The 27,106-nt window shown below is 37.0% G+C and overlaps 1 protein-coding gene across 1 annotated transcript in view; it reads right to left on the reverse strand.

The window, feature by feature from the left end:
- CCDC93 (CCC complex scaffolding subunit CCDC93) overlaps positions 1 to 27,106 on the reverse strand; it is a 50,347-nt gene that overhangs the window by 1,312 nt on the left and 21,929 nt on the right. The window contains exons 12-22 of the mRNA XM_074828633.1: positions 22,798 to 22,914; positions 18,361 to 18,423; positions 18,084 to 18,157; positions 17,446 to 17,527; positions 16,040 to 16,111; positions 14,868 to 14,939; positions 14,498 to 14,606; positions 11,150 to 11,232; positions 6,440 to 6,477; positions 4,963 to 5,047; positions 1,064 to 1,177 (exon numbers count right to left, since the gene is read on the reverse strand). Of these exons, the coding sequence (XP_074684734.1) occupies positions 1,064 to 1,177; positions 4,963 to 5,047; positions 6,440 to 6,477; positions 11,150 to 11,232; positions 14,498 to 14,606; positions 14,868 to 14,939; positions 16,040 to 16,111; positions 17,446 to 17,527; positions 18,084 to 18,157; positions 18,361 to 18,423; positions 22,798 to 22,914 (909 nt within the window). The remainder of the gene's footprint in view (positions 1 to 1,063; positions 1,178 to 4,962; positions 5,048 to 6,439; positions 6,478 to 11,149; positions 11,233 to 14,497; positions 14,607 to 14,867; positions 14,940 to 16,039; positions 16,112 to 17,445; positions 17,528 to 18,083; positions 18,158 to 18,360; positions 18,424 to 22,797; positions 22,915 to 27,106) is intronic.

Consider the following 27,106-nt stretch of genomic DNA (forward strand, 5'->3'; position numbering starts at 1 on the left):
ATTCATCCATAATGTTATTCCAGTGGCAATATTTATTAAACTTTATGACATTCGAGCCAAAAGGTATGCTGCTTGAACATTCATCTAAAGTTCTCACAAGTAGCTAAAGCAAATCCACCTTTTTACTTATGAATTGATGTATCTGAAATTGAGATTACTTTTAGGTGATATGGAATTTCACAAGACTGTGCAAAAAAGTCAGTGTTCAGGGAACAACTCTAGGTCAAGAAATATATTTACAGAAGTACATTATCACCTATTTTCAATACCACAAGCATAACTTCATTTATTTTTAAGGATAGCAAGGTTGAGTACAAGTTCCCTCACAAGGCAGTGGAAGAAAAATGGCTTATTTATGCCTCCACAAAAAAAATAAGTTTCCACCTAACTTCTGCAACTAGGATGTAAAATTCCATATGTCAGAAAAGGAGCTGAACAGTGCTTGTCCTTCTCCCAGAGTACATTGTCTGAAACAGGAAGGAACTGTCTCAGAACAAAGCAGGACAGATTACAGGAAGATGTTTTTCCTCAACCATCTGAAGCCAAATGACAATTTTGCCTGGCAGCACTACTTTGTCATTCATTATCATGGAGTCAGTAATTAACAGAAACACATTATGATGAAAAGCTTGGGAAAGGCTAAACCAGTGAAGTGTTAAATAGTGCTTTCACAGTGGTTAGAAAACAAGGCTGGTTCCTAAAGGTATTTATGACTACTAAGACTCTGGATTCCTTCCATTATTCACATATGTTTCCACAACCCTCTTTGCTCCAATACCTAACTGCTCGTAGATCTTCAAGAGATTCCATTTGGAAACCCAAATGTACAGCTTGCTTGATAACAAACAGTCCTTCCTCTGTAACATGGAGGGGCTCTAGTCTATCAGTGAAAAAGGAATTTCCAGAATCAAATTCAGAGTCCAAGAATCACGTGGAGATTGGTGGTTACCAAGGGACATCGCGAACATGGTGTGATAATCATCGTATCAGGAAATCCTGCACATATATTAATGCACAAGTCAAGGCCAAAATGGGTCACTGAACACAGCAAAAATGTTCTTACCTCTTTAAATTCTTTCACTGTTTTAAAGTAAAGCCTCTGTTTCTCTAGAAGCTCTAAGTATTCATCATTCAACTGGTCTCTTCGCATTTTGTTTTCTTGCTTCTTCTTTTCCATCTGTTGGTGTAAGGAAGGATAAGAGATCATACACTGTATGAGGAATACACATGCACACACACATGTATACACTGCATAAGGAACAACTATCTATAATAGACAATGGGAGACAGATGCTTCATAAATGATACCCCTGGCTTGTGCTTTAAATGTAACATTTAGACCAGCTCTTAAAAAAAATTTAAAAGCTAACGCTGAAGCCTCAGGACCAGTGGCACTATAGGTAGCATTCCAAGTTAAAATAAGGCTCACATCTCTGCAAGCCAGGAATCCTGCTCACTGAAAAATCCTACCACAACGATGACACAGTGAAACTAATTAACAAATAAATAAATAAAAGAACAAAGTTTTTTGATGCAACACTGAGATCTTGTTTTGGTTGTTTGCTAGTTGTATCAAATGGAGATGGCAGGAGGCATCTTTGCTTTTTTATGCAATGCTGTAATTGCTCAAGACCCACACATAAGAAATCTCTTTTCTCCTTGTGCCTAAGTTGTGACAAACATAACAAGTCCCTAAATGTGAAGAAGATTGGTTCTTATTATAGAACAGACTTCCTTCCTCTCAGGGGTAGTTTTAATGAAGTTCTTCCATTGCAGCATCACAGAAAGTTTGCTGCTAGTATTGAGAGAAAGTTTCCCCCCCCGCCCCTCTGGTCCTAGGGCACAACCACATAAAAAAAGCCCTGTTGTATTCATCTCCCCCAAAATTATTTTTGCATTCTCTCTGACAGGCTTTTGCCTCCTAAATTCTGACAGGGAAAAAAGCAATTCTAAAAACTGCAAGAATGCCCTAAAGCCCAAACAAAACAGGTAATTCCACGGAAGTAGAACTTGCTCCATTTCTAGATTTACGTATCAACACTGATCTTACTGATTCTTAAGCCCAAAAGAAATGAGCAGATTCCAAACTTTCCCTGAGTATGAACCCTGCTAACAAGGTACATCTCCTTAACAAAGCCAGCTGCTGTCCAAAACATCTGGGAATCTCTCCTAATGTAACTTATCAGGGCCAGTAGGTTTTTAAAGTTATGCCTGAGAAAGAAAAAGCGACAAATGCGTTAATGCAGAAAAAAGCATTATTAAATGTGTCCTATTCCTTTAGGATGAGACTAAAACCAGCATTGCCACAACATCTAGGAACTAGACTCTTGTGAAGAGATAAGGCCCTATTACTGTCCTTTGATAAATTGCTTCCTTTATGACCATGACAAATCTCTCTACATACTCCTCTTAGCAGAAAGTGGCCTGCTCTGCCCTCGGGAAGTCTCATGGATACCTGTTATCACACTGAAATGCTTGTTTGCAAGTTACTCTTTCTTTGTAACAAGTATGTCTGATTTCTCCTTAGGCCTCTTCTACAATGCAGTTACAATATGATGGGCTTTGAAAACTGAAATTTCTCTCAGGTATAACGTCTTCAGAGTAGTACAGAAAACAAAAGTGGATGTACTTTAAGTGTGAATTGTGAAACTGACTGTGAGTCCTTCTAATGCACTGCAGACAGAAGTCGAATAGAAGACTAAACCATCACGGGGATGAATAACCCTTGCAGCATACAACTAGCCTGTCCGTTGAAAAAGTCATCCAACGGACGTTTCCTAGGTGAAGAATAAGAAAACCTTCCCTTTTGCTGCAGAGCTGTTCCCCAAGGAACCTTGTGAATTGTTAAAACTTTCTTAGCATCCATTTGTTGTCAGTATCTTCACTGGCACTGAGAAATCAACTATTAGAAGGTACCAAATGATTATCTACTCCATCACTAACAATCAATTTTTTTCTCTCAGTCGAGATAAGCTTAGCTTTTTCATTCAGAAACTCTTGTTTTTCTCCATTATTTGTAACTGCCACCTCCTGCTGATCCAGACACCTACACCTAGGAATGAAATGTCACTGTGAACTCTGTCACAATATGCCAGTGGCCAAATTGCCAGTGCAGGAATACAGCACAAGTGATGTGAGCTGCCATTGCTTTTGGCAACCATCGGAGATGCTGAAATTGTATTTTCCCCCAAAATAATGAGCCATCTGGCATGATCGCTCCCATTCACTTCCCTCTCCCTTATCTGTAACATGAAGCAGCTGAAACTTTTGATTCCATTTGAGAATATAGTGAGAGAGTCCAGAATGATTTTATGGACTTCAAAGATTTAAGAGTTCAATTGCAAGAACCTGAAGTAAGCCACAGCAGAGCTCTCAGTCTGCTTTCACTCCTTGCATTTGCTGTGCTGTTACCCGTTTCTGTGTGCGTAATGGAGGGCAAGACAGAAAACAAAATGCTGAACTTCTGGACAATTTCAATTTGGGGCAGTTGCCTGCTGCAGCAATTAAAATAATGTCATTCTTCCAAAAGAAAGAAACATAATTATCTTCAAGCTCATCTTCACTAGTTAGAATTGCGCTGTTCTAAAGTATTTGCATAATCTCGCTTTGACGCCAAGTAACTCATTATGTCAACAGCCTTGAAGAGAGAAAGATGATCCATACATACAACCACCAATATTCACTATTCTTTCTGCTGTCATTTTGTCCTCTCTGAAAATAAGAAGTCAAGCAAATAAAAGTAATTCATTGCAAAAAAAGCAATGAACTAGCCACCTCTTCAAAGACAGTGGTCTACAGTAAATGTCATATCTTTTTATAGTAGAGTTTATTAGTGCAAAAAACCTTTATTACAGCTTGAGTTGCATCCTGTTCTGGTTTTTCTATATACCCATGCTTATCATATTTTGTACTTGAAGTTTCTACTTAGCTATCAAGATAAAACAGCTCAATACCTGGACAGACTGCATTTTCAGTACACACTCTAGTATATATTGATCCATAGTCTATCATACTTCCATTTAAACTCAAATAAAGAACAGCTATAATCCACTACCAAGAGCTTCCTGGTTCTATAGAGAAAACAATCTCAGAGCCCCTTCATGGCACATAGGAAAATATGAATATGTTCACATATGAAACGAGTGAAACAACACAATAACTACAAGTTAGTAACTACCATTATCAAGAAGTACTTAAGCCTATCCATTGTATGCAAATACACCTGTGGGCAGCTTTACTTGGAGCTGCTGCTGCACCTCATGCTTGCATTGCCCCAAGACCACTTAACACAAGTCCACTGAGACTGTGCTTCTGCAAAACAGTCCCTAAACGTTACCAGCAGCAGTTCTTTCTTCTCTGAACGACCACTGGGGCTCTGCTAACCCACAAACCCTTTTCACTTGCTATGTGGACACAACACACCCATCAGCAGTGCTGAGCCTTTTCTAAATCAGGTTGAAAACAGTAAAAACAACAAAAAACCACCAGACTGGATTCAACAAGGTGTGAGGTGAGCGCTGCAACTGGGACAAGAGAAGCTGATGGTTGGGACTCTTGAGGTGCTGCTGCCCCTCTTCAGCAGCTTCACCCAGCTCCAGCGGCCCGAGGAACTGCCTGAGACTCCGGTCTGACTGTGCCCACACAATCCAGATGGAAGAATTCTCATGGACTTCAGTGACATGCAGCTGTTTCAAGCATCTAAATCACCACACTGCCTATAACAAAGTTAAGGGGTATAAGCTTCCTGTCAGGAGAGAGGTGTTATAATACCTCTGTTCTACTCCATTCATTAAACATTTTAGTGGTGAGAAGTCTCTTACGAATGCGAAAAGAAGTAATACTTGTTAGTTGCTTGCTTAATTTGCACCTCGCATAATGGATTTCGCCATGCACAGTTACTATCCAAGAGGCTTTTCTGAAATAATTCCCAGGTTCTAGCAAAGAAAGTGAGAAGTCTCAGACCTTCATTCGATTCTGTTTGATGCCTTCTACAATCTGCTCCATCTGTCGTAAAAACTGCTCACGAGAACCAGAAGATGCCATTGCTCTGGAAAGAAAAAAAAAGATAACAATTGTCAGGGATGTGGGACAACACGTCTCATCTACAGTTGTCTTGCATATTTACCCATGTCCAAGAATTCACATTGCTTAGTGTTCTTTGTAAAAATTAATCCTTTTAATCACTGATTTAAGGTAACAGTGAAGCTCTTCAGCTGGTATAAACTATCAAAGAGAGCTGGGAACAGAGACTATGGAGCTCATCACAAGTGTTCTCCCTGTCAGTTCAAGTCTGTTCCTTTCTCTCATGTGTTGTACAGAAATAAATTGCTATCAACTAACCAAAAGCACAAATTTTTAAAAAAAGCAACTGTTGTGAATATTAAGAAGGCAAGTAGAGGATTAGATCAGGAAACGTTCTAAGAAGTAATTTTACACCTTAATATGGAACGCCCAGAAGTAACTTTAGACTTGTAACATATCTTAAACAGATTAAGAAAAATAAACCAAAGAAAATAGAATCCCCACCCCTGCAACCAACAAAACAAACAATTCCAAACCCAGCTCAATTACAGTATTGGTTTCTACTGACTGGACAGAATCAAAAGGATCTCATCACTGAGCAAAACAGATCTACAATCCCTGCTGCAAAACATCTGAAATAATACTTAATTCCTGGGTTTTGTTGTAAGTAAAAGTTTTGGGTATCACAATAGGAAAAAAAACAAAAAACATAAAGAAAATTTGAAAATTTCTGACCCAACACAGAAGGACACAAGTGTATAGAAGCAAGTAAAGAGATAATTACTTTGAAAAAAAAAAAGGCAACTTAGAATTTCACAACAGAATTATAAAAAGATATAATAAAAAGAATTGTTTAAAACTATTAAATGGCCTTCTCCTCCCCCACGACTCTCTTGAACTGTACTGCTGTGACAAAAATTCACATTTTTCCAAAGTCAAAAACACAGAGAAAAATAAATGCCAGCTGCATCACAGACTGATATTTGACCTCAAACTTCCAAGAGAACCATGATTTTACCTAAAGACTTCATACTACATCAAAACCTTTAAATATAGTTAGTTTATACTCTATATGTATGACATGTCTGAAATATGTCCAAGTCTAATGTTTTGTACATAATGTAATAACCACAACTTCACAAAATAGAGAAAGATATTTAAATTAATGCCAGGAAAATTGTGACTGAATGTTTTCTTTCCACAACTACAACTGAAGAGCCAGATATTAAAAACATATGTTGACTATAAAAGTTAGGTAATTCCAAGTCTGTCATTCCCCAAACATTGGCTTAATTAATAAACTATTTTATAAAACAGTTTATGTTTATAAAAATTTCTAACAAATTTTTAGTCTCTATAATTTATGCCTACTGTACTACTCGTTGCAGCTATAAAGAGAAAAAGGACCATTACTTACTGATGAAAGTTGTCATGAATAGAATTCAGTAAGTTAACCTGTGAATTAGAAAAAGAAGAAAAAAAGAAAAATATACATTTGTCCTTTCTGGTATGAGTTTTCATGGACAATAAAGTGAAATTTAGTTTAAAAAATTGACTCTATAGATATTGCCCTACCAAGCAGCCAGTTGTGTGAAAATCACCATGAACTTTCTTTCAGAAGAGAAACCACGATCCTTTTGTATTAGTGAAATCTATCCCAGTGGAGAACCCACAGAAAGCAGAAGCAAGTCTTGGACCACAATTGAGATTTTTAATTTTACTAACACCCAGTTAATGTGATGACTTTCCAAACTAAAGTGATGAGATAAAATGGTTAAAACATGTGTTGAAACTTGACATACAAGAAACTTACAGGTACTCATTGAGTGTTCAACAGTGACAGCGCACAAGCACATGTTGTGGCTATGTTAGCTTTGTGTAATTAGTCTTACTTGTAGCGATAAAGCAGAACCGTTCCACTTAGGCATATCCCTGACTATACTTACAAGGATAGCAAATGAAGAAATATCTTTAAAAAAACACCCCAAACACAAACAAAACCCCCAAGCAATTAACTCCCCACTACCCAAACAGAAGAGACCCAGATTATATTAACAGTACTGAAGATGCTAGCTTTGAAGCTATTAGCACCATAGCTCTGTCAAGAAGCTGCAACTTAACTCATCAGCCTAAGCAAAGCATTGCATCAGGGGAAAAAAAAAAAAAAAAACAAAACCAAAACCCAGACAAACAGGAAAAAACCCACTATGGCTTCTGAGACTTGAACCAGTATCTCCACACAATACTGTAAAGACTCACCAAGCAGTGCAGGAACAGCAGGTGAATTTCTGCACTGCTTTCATTGTGCAGAGGAGTTTTACAGGTTTCCAAATGGCCATGCATCATTACTCACTTTGCTTACATGTATTTTACAGGCTGTTAAAAGATGAACTTCTAAAAAGTCCAGAATGGCATTTCACATGCATGGCTTCTCTTATAAGATACTAACATTGCACAGAATCAAGACAGAAATAGAAATTTGTAACAGCATCACAGGAATATTTTGTTGCTCTCAGTATAAACTCCTCCAACTAATTAAGTTATATATTGAGTATTTTCTATGTAACCACCCTTGATTTTTTTTTTTTTTTTTTTTTGCTTTCTACATATTGCTGAGAGCACTAAAATTCACCAAGTAGCAATTAACGTGATTCTCTCCTGGCTTTGAATGCTTTGTGCAAGTCTCCTGTGGTTAAATCTTCCAAGCAGTTTCTCCTTTTGATGAATATTTGAAAGTGTTCTCTACTAAACAAACCTAAACGTTGCAGACAGAATCACTTCCCCACTGCTATGGAAAGCTAAACTGATCTCTCTCAAATCTAGTATTTTCTGTCTGAATGAGACAGCGATGAGCACATGCATGGCAGAATCTGCAGTTGTTCCTGACCCTACTTTGAAAAATTCAAACAAATTCCAAACAGACTCCAAAGCAGCTGCTTAAGAATTCCTGTTACTCAGAGGAAAGAAATTATTGCCAAGTCCACATCCCTGCCTCAAGATATTTCCAATAAGCCTGTGTTTAAGATTGTAATTACAGTTTATACTGCAAAACATTCAAGTCATGAAAAGTAACACTGCACAACTATTGCATAGTAAGAGTGCTGACATGTTACATTACAAATAGTACAATCAGTGTATAAACCCCCAAAGTCAAAGACTTTATGAAAAAAATTAGTTTAAAAGCATTTTTAAAAAGAATCTTTCACAAAATATGGTTAAAATATGAACCATATTCACAGAGACCTTTCATGTCAGAACTATAACCTTTATAGCCAAAATTTTACTGTATAACAATTCCTGCTATTGTTATTTTAAAGCAATTATACTCAGTGTATTTTATGAAAGGGTTGGTTTTGGGAGGAGAAAATAAAAGAAAAAAAGAAGGAGGATAAGAAAAAGCACAAGCACATTCCAGAAATCTTTGTGAGGCACAGATGCCAAAGGCATCTTTAGTACATTACTAGACAATATTTACTTGCTGAAACCTTAGTTGTAGTATTAAAAGCAACACAAGGAAACCTCAACTATATTACACATTTAACAAAGTTAAGACTGCACCAGAAGACATTCAGACCTCTCTCTTGTGATTGACATCAAGCTAAAAGAAACTCTTGATCAATTTATTTGTCTTTTGAAATTATATCCATGTAAGTGAAGTTTAGAACTGAAAGAGAAAAAACCTCAAATCAAAAACCAACCAAAAGCCCCCCAAGAGGCATTGAATTATACTGGCAAGAGAGCTACCAATTTGAACAACTATGAGATACATCTGTTCTGTATTCTGCCAGCTGTTTTTTATGTGCCCATTTCAGAAACAATCTCTGTATGCTTTTTGAATTTGCAGGCTTGCCCTCAAAATAATAATAATAAAAAAATATCTGTATTAAATTCTAACCTAGGGGAAAAGTTAAAGTAGAATGAATTCTATAGCTGCTAATTAACATAGTATTTTAGACCTGGTATATTGTTATCTGCAATCTGCTGTATTATACATTATGAATACATTTCACCATTTGGAATAAGAAAACAAAACCAATGAAAGACCACAGAAGAACAATGGATGTGATAATGTTCTTACAGACTTAGATAAGGCATTTGCCAGGACCCCTGAGAGCCACTACACCAGCCACTCTTGTCCAGGGATGCAAGTTTTACAGCGAGGGCTCCTGAACAGTCAGCACATAACTGACATTACATGGTACCATCATTGTTGGTTTGTAAGAAGTTGACGTTTGAAAAACTTTCAAGGAAAATTCTTAATGGTATTTTCAGGAGAGGAAAAGGTAAGTTACACCACTAATTACAAGATAATTTATTTGAGGATCTTAGTGATCATCAGGTAGAATAATTTTTAGCAACAGAATTGTCTCATGCTAAACTGAAACCTCCCCCAGAAATTAGGTCCTTCCAGAGCACATGAGAATAATCACCACAGGTTAAACTTTATTAAGATCCTGTTTTGTACTGATCACTGACCTACTCAAAATATAGATACACATTGAGCCATAAGGCTCAACTCAGTGCAGAACTTGAGATGTTTTTACATATATTATTTACATGTGTTGTTAAACCACCTAGTCACAGAAGTTACTTTTAAATTTATTGTGATGTAGTTTGGATTCTGACAACATTCACAGAGTGGCTAATACTTTTCTGCAAAAGAAAAGGGTTAGATCTACCCTGACACTGCAGTCACACCTTAAAATACTTCTATCGGGGTAAACTGAGGAAAGTTAACGTTTATAATGGTAGTGTGAAAACACTATTCTGGGTTGTGGGGTTTTTTTTCCCATCATCCTGATCTCCAGAAAATCTGTCAGAAGCCCAGTCTTGTATGTTTGCCAAAGGAAAAAGATATCTCTTAAGTATCTCTTAAGTTCTGCCCAGAAGTAGAACATCTGTGAGCTTTCCAGCAGGCTCACATGGAGCACTTTTTAATGTTATCAAAACAAAAGCAAGTAAACTGTACTCAGTTACTGTAGAACTAAGCAGCAAAATCAGGAAAGGATGAAGTCAGTTTTTTCTCCACAGTTAATGTGCTCTTGTACGTGCCTAACATTCTATCCTGACGGGCTGCTGTTTGCCGAAAGTTCCCCCCTGCTCCACTCCCCACGCCCCAACTACTACCTCTCCTCACAGTTTTACCACAGGCACAGTACACGCAGCATAGGTTAATTGTTAAAGAATATTTCTGTATTTAAACCTATTTCTTCAGCAAGCAACTGTCAGGATCACACACCCTCTGAAGAAGCTACACAATGACTTATCTGAATTGAAAACCTGAAAACTATCTAGCACATGTATTAGAATCAGCTGCTTAAGGGAAGGAAATGGTTGCTCATGATCTTCAAAAACAGGAGATAAAATGTCTTTACAGTCAGAAATTTGACTACTGCTTCTCTCACAAACTAAACAAATATATCTAAGTAATGCAGAACTAAGCAGTTCTTATTAGAATAAACAGAGAAGCCTGAAGTACCAAAACATGATATATTTTAAAAGTAATGTCATAATTTTTATCAAGTCTTGACTACTCTTATTTCTCTACCTTTACTGAAGTCACATGCTTGTTATTGCAAAAAAGAAAATGGAAATCATTTGATTAAGTCATCCCCAAGAAGGAAGTGAACTATATATAGTAAGGAGAAAGGGGAGGGGAAAAAAACAAGTTGCTTTCATGAAAACTACTCTTCTGATCCTGATCCAGTAAAATCACCAGGCTCAGACCCTGAGAACTAATGCTGATGCTGCTGAAATCAGCTGGAATTTGCTCTTCAAAGTTACTGACTTAAGCATTGGTTCATAATAAAAGATAATGACCCAGAAGAGAAAAAGAGGGTAATTTGGTCTTGTGATACCAAGACAGAGATATTTGCTAATCAAATGTTATTCATGTTTTGTGAACACAGTGAGTAGTTTAAACATGCTGTACTAACAGCACTTCTTTTACAACACAGACCATTACCCCCCTCAACATCAGAAATATTCTTATGAATCAGCTGTTTCATTTTTACGTACAAAGACTGTTAACTCTGCTGACATGACTGAATATGGAAGGCCACGTAAATCTCTTTATCTCCTTGTCCACAGAATGAATATTTAGAAAACAGTAATAACATTTTCTTACCTCCTTTTCCAAATATACTTTCTTATCATCCAGTGTATTATAAAGAGTAAAGAACTGCTTCGTTTCTTTGTGAGTTGCTGAGACTGCAAACAAAGGGTAGAATAATAAAAGAGCATGAGGTGAAATAGAATCTGTAAAAATACTCCATAGGCTTTATATAATATACTTTCCACTATCAATAACGGAACACACTCTTCAATACATTCTGGAAGAATATTCCCTCTGCATGTAAACCTCCAGCAGGGTTTGCGGCTATCAGATTTTATGAGAACAACACAGCTCAGTGTTTAAATTAAGCCTCAACTGCTGACAGTCCTCTATGTGAACATATGTTGGCACTACCAGCTGTGCTTCCTCACCACTGTCTGTTCATCCTTCCTTCACCAGCTTTACCCTCACACCATGCAGCCTGCTGTGCTGCTAACAGTTGCCCTCGCATAGCTTGCCCACGGCGGCGGAGAGGCACAGGCTCAGCAGAGACAGATAGGAAACATCATCTGATAGTACTCTGTGGGAAAACACTGCATTGTACTATATATTTCAAGCTATCCATGTGCAAGATGCCCAAGAAAGCTTTTACTGTTTTAAAGCCTTTTTTGCAATTTACTCATGCTGACAGAATTAAATAATACTTTCTTTTCAAATAATACTTTCTAGTTTAGGTGATTATAGCAGATGTTGGTCACAGCTCGGTGGGGAAGAAGGCAAGGCTCAGACATGCATTCCCTTTGGGCCTAGAAGATGATGACTGATACTCAAATCTGCTAAGTGTTAACCTATTCTTTAGCCCTTCAATGCCTAACGAAACCTAAGATATTTGTGATTCCCAAGGGAAGAGTTCAACAGAGAAGGACAGCTGGCAAAAATTATTATGGTTAATATATTAAGCACTGTCTAGAACCCTGAACCTGGAAAAAATGTACAGGTTAAAAAAGATAAGCCTGAGTGAAATCATGCTCATTACATGAAACTTACATTAACCTTAACAAGTTGCCATCTTTAAATAAAACCTTTACTGAACTGATAAGCTGGACTAAGCTTTTGAATGGAACCATCTACAGTCAGCATGACCTCCCTCCCACATAACGTCACCACTGAACATGCAAATTTTAAAGAAATTCCAACTTTAGATTTGTACGATTCTGTTCTCCAGCTGAAGCCCAACAGCAACCCACAGCTCAAAGTTGAATGTTCTTGTGCCAGAAAACCAGCAGTGGCTATTCCTGCAGTAGTGAGATGTTTGGGACCAAGGAGCTTTCTCATTGCCACAGTATGACTGTGACACATGTTCTGCACATGCTGCAGTCTCGAGAAACATACTGAGTACTCGGAGCCTGAAAGCACTGAGGAATTCAGGAAAGCCTGGGATAGGTTGACAAATTAGTAGGGCTGTTCAGCATGTTTCACAAAGATTTTCGAAATGCTGAAATCAGGCTGCTTCTTGAAAAACTGCACGAACACAAGGATCATCAACAGGTTTACTTCAGGTGTGCTCTCTCAATTAGTTTGGTTTTTGCAGGACTGCTGCCAAACAGAAGAGGCCTTTCCCAAACCATAGCCTTTGTGCAGCTCTTCCCTTTCTTGCAACAGCTCTGGTCATCACAGATCTTTTATGAATCAATTCCACATACCAACTCAGAAGAAAACTTTTCAGGATTTCTACTGGGTTAGAAGGTTGTACCAGCTTATGAAGACTTACGGGCCCACACAAGAGCCTGTGTAAGGTAAGACAAATAAAGAAGAGGAAGAAGGAGCCAACTGATTCACTGATTCTCTTGAAATCACAGCTTAATGTTTTCAAGGGAAGAGATTCAGTTAGGCCAAAAACAAAGCACAGAATACTGGAATTTAAAAGCATTCTAGTACAGAATCACTGAGGTTGGAAGGCATCACTGGAGTTTATCTTGTCCAACACCCTTTGGATCAAAGTTCAAAAAAACAGGTTTTGGCAATTTTGAAGATCACCTGAATTTGGCTAAATGAAAAGTCTCTAAAAAATACCACAATTCACAGAAAGACTTGCTAGAGATTTTCAGCTCATTTTTCCAAAAGCTTAGCCTGTACCACGTAGGTTCCTGGCCACAACTGAGCTGCATGTTATCCTAAGTTACCACACATATTTTCTACTATAGAAAACAAAGTCCCATAATATTCAAAGCATCTTAAATCTAAACCCAAAGCTGCACAAGTCTCTTTGACCTTAACCTTTCTCTACTTCATATATAAATGAAGATCCATCTTCTGAGCAGGTAGATGCTCTGACCACAGACTATTTATCTGAATTCACTTAGACATGACAGAGAAAACAATCTGCAGAAAACCTGATGCAAGACAACAACGTTGTCTTTATAGCTGGACTTGATTAAATAAGCCGCATGGCACATAAGCAGCAAAGCAGAGGGAAGGAAGCACTGGATTTGCACGCACTAAAGAAGTACATCTATTCCGTGCACCGAGATAGATATCACACATGGAAGGCAGCACATGAATACATCACTAGAGATGCCTCATAAGGGCAACGGATTTGAATCAAAGTTAGATAACAATTTTAGAACTGCTCAACCTTCAAGAGCTTGGTTCACAAACATTCAGTAAGTGCAGAATATCTTTAAAACATTAACTAGTTCTTCTTGGTAGAAACTTATTTTAGCTTATGCTAATACACAAACTACATTAAATATACACCACTAAGTATACTGGTCCGTTACCAGTTTAATGGAACAACTTTAACATTTTATTCAGCTTGCATGTTCCATACCATCCAAGCATAGCAAACACATACCTACCTGAAGAGTCAACACAGCACATTTCCCCATTTTATAACTTCTTATAAAAAAAAAGTTGAAGACAATTTGTATTCTGATCCTACCAAGATATTGCAGGATATTTATAAATCAAAAATAAAAGAAAACAATCCCTTCAAGAAATTGCCTTTACTTTGTAGTTCTTGACATAGTTTGGTTCAGAACCAGGTATCTCACATCAATGAAAACAATGAAAGCAATCTTATGATAAGAACAATTAATTAAACATGACTCAAATTTACAGCAACCTCATTTGTAAATGGTGAATTAAGGACTTTCTGAACACACTGGTCATTAAATGACTGATTCTGTTGCAGACAAAATTTACTCCAGAGATCTTGTGCATCAAGTTTCACCCTCAGAAAGATTCTTATAGCCAGCTTATAAAACCTTGAAAATAGGGTGTATAACATGAATACCAAAAGACCCTTAAAATACCACAAAATTAGCAAGTGCTGTTGTTACACACCATATGCTTAAAATGCGATTGCCCTTCTTTCAGGGCTTTAGCCTTCAGCAGGATGTTCCTGCTTGATATACATACCCTGACTGTAAAGTTCAATAAATCTCTTCTGATATTGTGTTAGCTCAGCTCGGCTGGGTACTTCATCAATCTTGCGTTGTAAAATGGCTATTTCTCTGTTTCTTCGTGCCTGAATAGAAAGTTAGGAGGGGAGAAAACAAAGCCTCTTCTTGTTCTCTTCTTAAAATGGATGAAGCCCCCCCCAGTAATATTTTGTTACTAAATAATTAATTTAAAAAGAAAAGCGTTAGCTGAGGCTCAACTTTTTTTTGTGATTGATTTGTGACAGAAAATCTTTTTAAAATTAGAAGAACAAAAAGAAGTATTAGAAGTTACAAGATAAGAAAACGTCAATAATTTTGTACAAGTAAATTTTCAAAGAGTTACTCACCAATAATAGCCGTATCTTTTGAAGCTTATCTTTCTCAGTTTTGTACTGCTGTTCTATAATCTTATTCGGCTCCTAGAATTTGAGAACCCAACACAATTGTGTATTACAGTAGCACATGAGAGCTGCAGAGCAAAAATGTGCAGACTGGGTTTGTTTTCTGCATTTGTCTATCTTCCATTTAATGGCTCCCACAATAACACCACCATCAGCTGTTATTTTTTTAACAATGATTCATAATCTGCATTAAAAAAATGACATCTTTTACTGTAAACAAGTGCATTTTGCTAGCTTTTAAGCCTTTGCTATTTTAGTTAAGATTTGTCAATAGTTCTTCCACTGCTTTACAACAGTCACACTTCATATGAAGATAGGTATCGGAAGATTGTCTGTACTACTTGTCTGAATGTTTATACTTTGATTCAGTGGCGGGGTTCAGGACAGAACATAAGCCCTCTGACACGTATTCTAGATTTCCTGGATTGTGGACTTTAAGATAATTTTTTCTTGTTTAAAAATTTAAAATTTAGGTTTACATTTTAATTTTTTCATGTTGTGTTCAGGACAGCAGCATAATGGAACCTGTAATCTACCTCATTTCAGAGGCATAAATGTATCAAATGTTTACCCACTGAAAATACAAGTCATTCAAGCTTTTCCTTTTCTGTTCATTCATTATTCATTGCCATCAGCCTGGATGCACTTGTGTTAAAGCCTAACTTCTGACAGCTGCTCATGACATGCAATGTACTGAGCCACTGAAAACTTGTGCTTTCATCCTTCAAATAAATCCACTTTTAAGAAAAAAATAACCAAAACAAACATGCTTTCTGAGGAAGTCTTGTTTTTGTCAGAGGTATGCACTGCTCTTAACACAACATCCAGAGATTCTTCTCTGATACTACAAAGAAAGAAGTGAAAGGCACAAAAGATTCTATGAGTTAGCCCCATAGATTCTGCAAGAATAATGAAGAATGCCCCAGCTATTTTCAGTCTACTGTATTCCTATGAACATTAGCCTGAACTGTGCCTTTAACAGTGGGGGAAGAACAGAATTTTTTCAGATATTGCAACAGATACTTTAATGCTTGCAAGAATGTCCCAAAAGTCAGAAGGACCTAAACCAACATCTTAAAACACAAATTGAAAATAAGAACTTAGATATTTGCTATTACCTGTTCCTCCCCATTTTCCACTGCCTCAGCTTTCAAATTCTCAATATTTTGTTGAAGTCTCTCCATTTCTTCCTTTAAAAAAAAAAAAAAAAAAAAAGAAAAATTATGTTGCTTTTAACTGAAACCTATCCTCTTAAGAGGGGAGAGCAGGAAGCTTGACAACATACAACTCCAACAAAATTGTGGGGCTGACCACACACTTTAAATTTAAATTTGCAAGATTAAACAGCATTGCCTGCTTAAGGGTAAGGCATCCATTATTACTCACTACAAAAAACTGTCTGCTTTTCTCAAACACAGGAACAGATTTATTTCTTATTTGCAAATATACTAGAACCAGCTAAGACAACTAATAAGTGACACAGAAAATGAAACTGAGGAAGCAAAGGAATAATACAATGGCAACAGCATGACACAGGACTGCAACATACAGCATTTGTAAAAACGAACAAACCTAAAGTTACTTGCAAGGTAGTTTCCATTACAATCCTTTAGAGCTTTCCAAAGGACTACGTATGGGAAAATGAGGTTCCTATGCTCAGTCTGTGCCTCAGGGCACTATTTCTTTTTACTTCTTTTCATTCTATTAAATCCCATCCACTATTGTTTAAATAGAAGAAAATGAAAACAATTCTCTCCGGTCGTATTTCTAGGCAGTCCATAAACACAGCAGTATACAGGACAGCAAAGCATAGCAATTAAGCAGTAAAACTGAAACATGCTCTGAAAACTGCAGTAGCTTCATCTCAGTCTTGTCTCTTTTGGTGGGTTGCTCCAAAGCTAGGGGCCTTCATGAAGCCCTCCTCTTTGGCCCCGTACCTCTCCTCAGGTGGCTGTTGGCTGCATTATCCGAGAAGAGACAATCCATTTCAGGTTGTGAATACCACAGGTGAGTATCTAGACCAGCCCAATCTCAAAGTTACGTTTTAGTGCTCCCTGTCAACCCACCCCAAGTTGCTCTCAGCAGAGCGGTAATGGGAACGAGAAGAGCACCAGTACTAGGCTGATCTGGCACTGTATGTCTAGGAACTGCCCTTGTATTAGAGAGTCCCAGGCACGACAGAACATGCAAGGCCACACTAATCCAGATGCCTTGGCAGCCTTCCTTACACCTCCCCTCCTCAGGGCAGGGGGCAAGTCCTTCTGGTTAATCCAGTTCCAACCTTCTTGGTCATCAGCCTTGTTGCAGCTATGATACACTGCAGAACTGGGCAACTGTCCAATAATTCTGTCGCAAATCAAGCTGGTGGCAACAGTCAATATAAACCTGGAAAAACCAGTAAATTGGGCAGGGGAGGGGAACAGATGACTGACAGGGACATACAACACAACAACAAATCAGGAAGAAGAATAATGCTTATTTACCAAGTTTTAAATGAATCCTTATAAAAGAAACTAGAACTTACCCTACAGTGTGCTTTGAACTCTTGCTCCTGGCTTTTTAGGTTTTCATTCATGGCCACCAATGCTCGCAGACTCTGTAATATGCTAAATTTGAAGATCCAGCAAACCACATTAGATTTTTAGTTTCTAATTTAAACAGATGGAGAACTAAAAGACATTAGAACAAGCTTAGTTCTAAATAAATTTCCAGTAAAATCTATGGAAATTAAAAACCAAATATCACCACCGATATACTAAGGTCAAAATAAAAACGTCGTGTTACACTCAGTATTTTGATGGTTTTGCTGTGTTCTCACCTCATTATTGTGGAATTTTTGAGAGAGACTCCTATTTAATGTATGTGAGATGAAGGCTTCAAATATGAAGAAAATAAATCAGGAAGGGCTCATCTACTTGTCAAATGTGTCTAGGGTTCTTCTGCTTTAAACACCTACAATTATTTTCAACTACAGATTGACACTTTTCATTTTGACTGAATACTATGGTAATATTTTTCTATCTTTGAAAAGCAAGCTGAAATATTATTTAATTTTAAAAATTTTAGTTATTTGTTTACACTGACAAAGCAAGAGACATTGAATGATTCATTTTAAACCTATCATTTTTCAGAATTTCTAAGGTCACAAAGGAAGAAACTTACCTAGAATCTGCTTGGGATTCTATTGTTTCTAAGGCTGCCAATTCCTTGTCCAGCTTTTCACTGTAACTCTTAACCTAATGGTTGCAATTAATAAAAAACTGAAATATGCTTCTACATATAAATAGAGCCATGGTACTTAGCTTTCCCACCCCATGCGATCAGTGAGTTAAGTTGTCAAACATTTTCACCATTTAATACATCCCTCTACACACAGAACTTCTCAAAAATTATTCAGCTAGAAACACAGCTAGTACACAGAAAAACAAAGAAAGATTACCTCAGTTAACGTCTTTTTTGCTTCGGTACATTTTGCCTGCAGATCAGTACATTTAGCTTGCAACTATTATGAAAGAGAAAGAAAAGAGTTTGATTCTATATTCACACTAATTATACCTGTAATGGAGCATAGCAATATTTAAGCTGTTAGTAATAGTTGTCTATTAAACAATAGGCCAACCATCACAAACACTGTCTTTTCTTGTCATCTACTCTGAGAGCATTTCATTGCAAGAATTCTGATTGAATATTTAATTAATAACAGCAAACATTATCTACCTGACCTTCTAGACGTATTAGGTCCCAGAAGAAACAGCAGCTTTTACAGAACAGACGCCAACAGAATGGCAACTTATTGGATAGAATCTCTGCTAAATTGCTCAAAGTTATTTAGCTTGGTTATACTGACCTAGTTTCACACCAGGTTAAGAAGAGAGTCCCTTTTCATACTTCTCCAAAGAAGTTAGGATGATTCAAGACTTGCATAAAAGTGCCATGGCACCATACCATAGACATGTCCATACCAAATAAGCAAGCTGGTTTATGACTTTCTTTTGTGCAACTATAGAAAATCTAATAAGGCAGTCAGCAAAACACCACTGGGCATTTCACTCGTCAAATAATTTACAGAGGCTAATTTCAGAAGAACATCCTTCTTTAAAATCCTTATGATTTAAGATAACATTGCAAATAGTAACAACAAAAATGGGCCATGGGTTACAAAAGTGGAGCAGTAGTGTTGCAAACAAAGATAGGCACATTTGGCTTCCTGTTCCACTTCTTTTCATGCTAGTTTAGTTTGCTGTTCACAAAACGGAGCTGTGACTCAACACTCCACTCATCCCTTTCCACATCTGAATTTATAAAAATAAAGCTTTTTCATTGGTTTTCATGTTTTTCACCAATAATTCACCAACAGACTGAATTCTAACTAGCTGGAAAAAAAAAAAAAAAAAATTTAAGCCCGCAGTTCACATCTCATGAAAACTGACATAAAGATTCAAGAACTACGTGATGAGAACTCTTGCTGAAACTTACTGCAGTATTGAAGCCAGAACTTCACAAACATTTTTTTAAAAGGGGGGTCTTGACTGTCACTGATTTCAAAAGCTGTCTTTGGCAAGTGGTAAAAAAAAATTCAGCCAGGAATTTTTTACTTTAGTAAAGTGATAAAAGGATTATATTTGGCTTACAGCTGTCAGTACTTTTTTCCCCATATAAAAACATAGCACTGAGACTGTTATGTACTGGAAATAAGCAAAACAGAATTAAAGGGCCCTCAAATCTTAAAATCACAAATAGCACAATAACAGATTTAGAAAATACTCTAAGTCTTCCTGTGGATTATGAAGTTTGTTTGGCAGTTAAAAGTAGATCTGTAATGAAGTACGGCCTCTACCAATTTTGTGTTGTTTACAACCACGTTTCTTCCCCATCCCAAATTGCTTTCTTCATCTCAGCAGTATGTGGAAAGTAAGCAAATCCATTCATTCATATGCCAGGGAAACTGGTAAAGGAAATTACTTGCACTGGGCATGAAAATGTGATCCACTCAACACATACCAAGTTATTCTTCAAGGTATATTCTGCATTGCTAATTCAGTAGCCACACTATGCTACAATTCTCTAGAATGTAAGAGCCATCTGCTACAGAAAAAATGCTTTTGAACATTTCAATCATTGAGACTGCATACAGACATTGGCAGAGCCTTTCTGCTTTCCAGATCATAACGGCACAACACAGAATAGCTGCAAAAGCCACCCACAACTGCTAAGCTCATTTACCAGCCTCTTACTGCTCAACTAGGCAAGAAAGATCAAGGAAACAGCATGGCTGGAGAACTGTGCTAGTGCACATTTTAATTTTTTGAAATCTGAGCTATCTATTGCAGTTTCCTAATGTCACTTTTGCTACACAATCGTACCTAGGTTGACCTCCCCAAAATTAAGCTTGAGTCTACTGCCTCCAAGAACACAAACTGTTCTCACAACGCAGGGGCTGTGGTGCAGTGTTCTAGTACATGCATTCAAACCGAGCAAGCCTCCAGTATGTCTGTGTACTGCCTGCAGAAAAACTGTAGATGGATGTGAGCTGGTGGACACAACCTAAATCTGTTCAAAATCTGTAGAACTGTACTAGAACACTCTTAAACCTGGGCAAACGTGCCCCCTTTTATAACAGGGCAGTGCTAAACCATTGCCAGTCATGAAAACAAAACTTCTTATCTGGAACAGATTTGCAACCCACTAGCTCAGAGTGGATGCTGAGAGAGCCTGCATCGATCTCCATTCTACAACACGCACACAGCACTTCTTCTAAAGCACAAAAGCTGTAAGACAAATACATACAAAGGGAAATACAGAAGAGTTAAAGCGTGACAGAAACATACTGCAGTGACGTAGACACTGAACATCTTTTCCCCCACTTCTGAACTTCCAAAAGATCTCATTCTGTAATTTGTGTTTCTACTTCAGGAAAACAACTGAAAACAACATGGGAGTTCACACAGGATTTAACTGTCTGTAAACCCATATTATGAGTATGAAAGCCTGACACTTCAGCCTGCATTTAAATGGTATGTATTGTCAATATTTTTTTACTAACAGTCATCATCTTGACAGGGCACCAAAGTTACGTTTGACATAAACAGACATGGAAAATTCGTATTACCAAAGTGTTAAAAGAATACAGACTTAAGTAAAAAAAAAAAAAATCTAATTTCAATATATCATAATTATGGTATATCATACTTTATAATATTTCACTCTAGAATGGAGAGGAATTATAACAGACATGGTTTACATTCAACATACAGTACAAATAATAATTGTAGCTGTACTGACTATGAAAAAATGCTATTTTTAACAGAGGGGGCATGCCAGAGGATAACACAAACAGAAATGCATCGGTTTAAGAAGAACAAAACTAGCTCAGCATGTTCCAAAGGACATGCATTCTAATACTCACCAGTTAAACCACTGTCATACTCTACTCTTTGAAAGTCTTTTTTTATGCAAAACAAATTAAGAAAAACCTGCACCGGTTTTTCATAAAGCTTTTTATTAAAGTTGGAAAAAAAGAAGAGGGAAACAAAGAACAGGATAGGCAATTAGTCCTTCCAATTTTTGTGCATGAGTTTTATTTCTATAGCTTTATTTAAACTTAGTATTATTTGAACTTGAACCAAAAAATGGTTCACCGCATATGCTTTACTGAAAGGAGATTTAAGTTTTGAAGGGATAAATATCCTTTAAATAAAAGACTTCATTGCACTGTTAGAGATTATTTTATTCTAATTTTAAAAACAGATTTTAAAACAGTTAGGTCTAGTAAGTGGCTGAGCAGGAAGGTTTAAAATCTAGTGCTCCCATAGTTATACGACAGTAAGGCTTTCAAAGCTACCATTCTTTTATGTCTGTTGTTGTAATACTGAACACGTCACTGTCTCATAAAATGTGCCATACAGACACCTATCTTCTGGGGCCCTTGTACCCCCAACATTTAATAGGTAAAACCAGTTAAGATGTAAGGTGTTAAGAAGTTACTGACAATAGCAGAGCAAAACAAAAAAAAAAAAAAACAGATGAAGGCTGCTGGTGCAGTGCTGTACTTGACAGAGCATCAACCACAGAAGTCATCAGCAACAGTTCTTCCTCGAGTACTATTTGTTTTTTGACAAGCTCTTCCAATTACTGACTCTGATGCAGTATGTTTTCATCAGATTCTGCAAGCTAGAGATGGCATGGTGCCGATTACAGCAGTATGCATAATTAAAAGCAGCATTTCATTAATGGCATAGCTTTTCCACTTATACATTTCTGGGTTTAAATGGTAACAGGTTGAAATACAGGAATGGTGGTTCTTGCTCTTACTTATAGATATGAACAGAACATGAGTCACAAATTGAAGAGCCTTTCTCCCCTAAAACAAATGTGAAGATGTGAACCAAGCAGTGACTTTATAAAAACACCCCCAAACAAACAAAGAAGCAAAAAACCCATCTTAGTCGGTGAGACAAGCTGGCTCATATAAAGGACAGGAAGTGATAAGAAGTTATTTGTAGCATGTTTTAGAGCAACTTCCTAAATTGTTTCTTGAAACTGTGAGAACAGCCCATTCAACACTATAGCTAACAAGTCAAATGGAGATACTCTGTTTTTCTTCAAGAGAGGTATGCAAAAAAAAGAAAAAGCATGTTTAGATTAGCTAGCTCCCTCCTCATGGACAGGGCTATATAATTTTTTAATATAAAACCAGCCACATTGTCTTAGTAATAAATGTGCAAGCAAGACATCCAGAGATGCTGAAATGAATGTTCAGCATGACAAATTGCTGGTACAGAAGATACCTTGCAAATCTTTCCTGGATGGCAAAAACTTCGTGATCGACCACATATATCAATGTTTTCTTCTTTATTATTACACTCACAATACTTACCTCTTCCAGGAGTTTGTTTTTTTGCAAAATCTGCTTATTCAGAGATGCCACCTTCCTTCTATGTTGTTGGGCAGCTCCAAGCCTTTCTGGTCGCTCCTCAGTGGAAAGCTCAGATTGCTAAAATAAACAATAACAGCAGCCTGTCGGACCTCATGCCATTACTTTTTGCTTCTTCAGTAGCTCAGAAAATGCCAAAGTGGGACACACGTGTGATATTCCTTATCAAGAACCATCCAACAGAAAGAATGCTTACTAATTTATCTTGCATCAAGATAAAGAAGCAGCTGAGCAACTGAATTCTATCCCAAAGTTAACACCTAAAAATAAAGTCAGCTGCCCTGGAAGAGATGGAAAATACTATAGTATACTAGAAAAAAAAAAATTTTTTTGTATCATCATTACAGTTAAACCTGGTAGAGTTCTTAAATGGAAAAAATACAAACATGCTAAAAAATACCTTAAGCAGTGGCATTTACTGAACTTGTTGAATCAGCAATGTTCCACACCCCAATAAGTAGATTCAGAACTTTCAAAAGCCTTGAATAGTTGTGTATTTAGATTCTGAAATATTGGGCTTGGATTCATCTTTATCCTGAACAACAATAACATACTCAGTGTGGTAGATACATTTACCACTCTAAACGTTTTTGTGTGTGTGCGTGCGTACTGTGGACACCAGTCTTTGAAGACTACTTAATCCAGCATGCATTGCCAAGAGAGTGACTTATAAATACACAAGACAGCAATCTGGATTAAGTCTCCTGATCTCTCTGAATTGTGAAAGGAAAGCTGCCAGAAACATTCTTTACCAGGAATAACATTTATAACAGAAATTGTATATTTGCAGAATGATTAAGAAGTCAGTGATAGCTAGATGTCTAAGTGATTGTTTGCCTAAACATTATCTGTACCTTTTGAAAGTCCTCACTTTAACACTTACAAGCATCTGTTTTGGTAATTTGCTTCATGCACTCAGACTTCTTTTTCCAGCTAATCCATTTTCCAATATTTTGTTAGAAAAACAGTTGATTTTCAAGTACTTCAGGTGCTAATTTGCAGAGTCTGTCAAAGACTTCAATAAGTGCTTTTTGAATAATTACCAAATGTTGACAACCACTACAATGTATAATCAGCAAAAACGTTACAGGCAGTATGAAATACTCCTCGCTCATATTTGCTCCTGGTAGCCACTCTAGGCAGATGGGTAGGCAGGTCTTCATTAACAGCTTAATTTTAAACGAAAATAAGAGGCAAAACCTGTCTTCCTCTTCTCCATTTTCTACGTTATTCATATTGAAGAGCAGCCTAATGATTTGTTATAATTTTACACCCACAGCAAGAAAAGACCAATTCTGACATCTTAACCCAACAATTCATGTACTTTCTTTCTATTTGTTAGGAAAGGAAAAATGCCTCCAAGCAACACCTGTAACACTAAATTATTCAAATGCACACCCAGATTTACTTTTTCCTCTCCTTATCTAGCCAAATCACATCTCCTCATCATGTCATGCATTCTAAGACCCCATCCTATCTAGTATGCTTAACATGTAAATCAAGAAAAGTAGAAATGCAAGAGAAACATGAGCTAAAGCAGTCTGAGACTGATCTTGCAAAAATAGTACAAATCCATACAGTACAGCTTTAGCACAAAGAAAATGTCATGTGACAAGGACTATTAAAGCTTGCTTTTTGAAAATGGGAAATAACCATCACTATAATACAGAGGTTGCTTCAGAAAAATCCTTCTGGCCTGCAAATAAAAAAGCTATAGCCTTGTGCAGCCAAAGTGGGCTAAGGGTTTGCTCTGCAGCAACACTATAGCTTTAAAGTTACTGAGGAACTGGGTTCCAATTTCTGGGGAAAAATGCATCTTTCATCATAGAAGGAAGAAAGCACAAATTACAGAAGCTACTTTGCTTTTGACACTATTGTTGTTACCTGGTCTCTTACTAGACTGAAACAGCAGTTGCCTTTTGAACATAATTTAAGAAAGCTGTATCTGAGCCCTAGTGTCTCTGACTGTATCAATTTGCTACTCTATCTCAAAACAAGAACTTCAATTATATGTGACAAAAAGGGATACGCGGACACATCTTTCAACTTTTCTGCTAACACACGTTATCTCCACCACTGACAGGTATAGACTCGCTTCTCCATTCTTCCCCATTCCCTACAACTGCTCAATTGCCCTAAAAAGATTTAGCCAGTTCAAATAAACAAGTTAAACAAAAAGTGTTAGTAGTCTCATTTTCTATGACAGAATTTAAGTTAAAACACCGTATTAATCATGCATGAGGATCACTCCTCTATGGCAACTCAGAAACTGCTAGCCAAAATAAATGGCTGATTATAGACTTTAAGAGCCTGACTCCCACTGTTCACATGTAAAAGTTTTAAATGGGAAGGAGGAAGGAAATATATGCCATCAATGTTATTCTTTGTAATGAGATTCTCTCACACACATTAGTGCTATAAACTTAGCCATAATTAAAGATAACTCAATCATTACAGAACTTCACATTCTTAAAAACAGTCTCTGTACAGAACCACAAACTTCATAACAGTAAATCATTTTGTTTATCTCTTCATGTTCAACCATCTCCTGCTGGCAAATAGACTCCAGATGTTTAGATCTGTGACTAACTCCATCATAGCTGCCTCAATTTGAAGTCCACTGTCGTAAGCCCACTGGGAAAAAAAACCCCAAACAACAGTCTCCACCCCATAACAGTTCAAATCTGATTTAATCAGTCAAGTTCCATGTAGATCTTCAGCAGTCATTTCAATCTAATTTGCCATCATTTTTGTGGACACTTTCCCAAGGCTCAGGAACATAAAGATAAAAATCACTGCATCTCACTTTATCTTTGAGTGTTTCCTCAAACCAAAAAATATAAAAACATCCAATTCAGTATCTTCCATGAATGACAACCCCTAACCATAGTAAATAGTTGAAATGCTTATTGTATACTACTTTAACTGACTGTGCAGGGTGCCTAGTAATCACTGACAAAGGATTCTATAAGTCCAAAAATATTATGAGTCAACTTCTCAAGATAAAAGCAACTCGCAAATAGCATTTAAGACTGCTGAAGAGGATCCCCCTTTAGGCATTTTGGAAGGGGGTAGTTTTGAGACAGCATTTCTCTAGTTTTAGTCATTCTCTCATTTTACCAGGGAACAAGCTTTTCCTCCTATTCTACTCCTAGCAAAACCACTTGTTACAAATGACTATATTTGTAAATTGAGTCTCAGAGGAAGAATCCTTCTAACACAGTAAAATCAAAGCTACTTTGAGTAACTGGCCTTAGAAAGCTGGTGATGAATAGACAGATAAAAGCCACATTAATAATTTTCTGCCAGGATTTTTAAAAAGTGAGGAACGACACTAGAATCTTCCTTCCAGTTTACCCAGCAAGTTAGCACAGCAGCAGAAAGGAGGGGCAAATACAGAAAACTCTATGCATTGATCATCCACAAAAATTCCATCTTCTAAGAAAGATCCTGGCGCATGGCAACATCAAATCTAGAATTTTGTTTGCCAGCTACCTTCACCAGGCCTGTGGATTCTATTAAGACTCTGGTAAACAAATAAGCACTTCTGTGTTCTTCAGACTATATATAGATACAAGGGGTTAAAATTATTAGAACTATATCCAAACACTGCTGATGCTTCAGTAAACTGTTTGATAACATCCTTAATTCTCTTTTCCTGGTGCATGCATGCATACACAGAAGTTTTTTTTGGTCACATACCAAAATTTGAGAAGCGATATATTTTTTGTTTGACTTGAATCAGTTCTTACTTTCCAGAGTATTAATCATTGTTCTACTATAATAGTCAAGGTCCTGCTGCCTTCTTTCAGAACAGAAGAAATGTAACATTGAAATATGACCCTTGGGCTTCTGTTCTTGCAATCCTTTATAATAAAGAAAGGGCAAGAATTTACTATAGACTCTGTTGAGTTATAGGATTTATCTCCCAAATGGGAGAGCTCCATACCTCATATGTGTCAACAAAAAGGAAAAAATATGAGAAGACTATTGGACAAATAAGAGCGACCTATAACTCATATCTGGCAGTGATGCATTGTATGTATTAATTGCTTGAAGAGCCAGATTTTCTTTTCACATTACTGTAAAAACAATCACAGTTGAACACAATAAATAGAGCTAATATGCACAATTAATTGCCTTGACTTTTAAAAGCAACAGAGGTTTGGTTTTCATGATAGTAGATTCAAAACTAGAGATCCAGGGCATGACTGAGAATTGGAGACCAGTGCAAGAAGATCCCAGTGTCTGA

The sequence above is a fragment of the Strix aluco genome, chromosome 6 (assembly GCF_031877795.1).
Source record: "Strix aluco isolate bStrAlu1 chromosome 6, bStrAlu1.hap1, whole genome shotgun sequence".
NCBI lineage: Eukaryota > Metazoa > Chordata > Aves > Strigiformes > Strigidae > Strix > Strix aluco.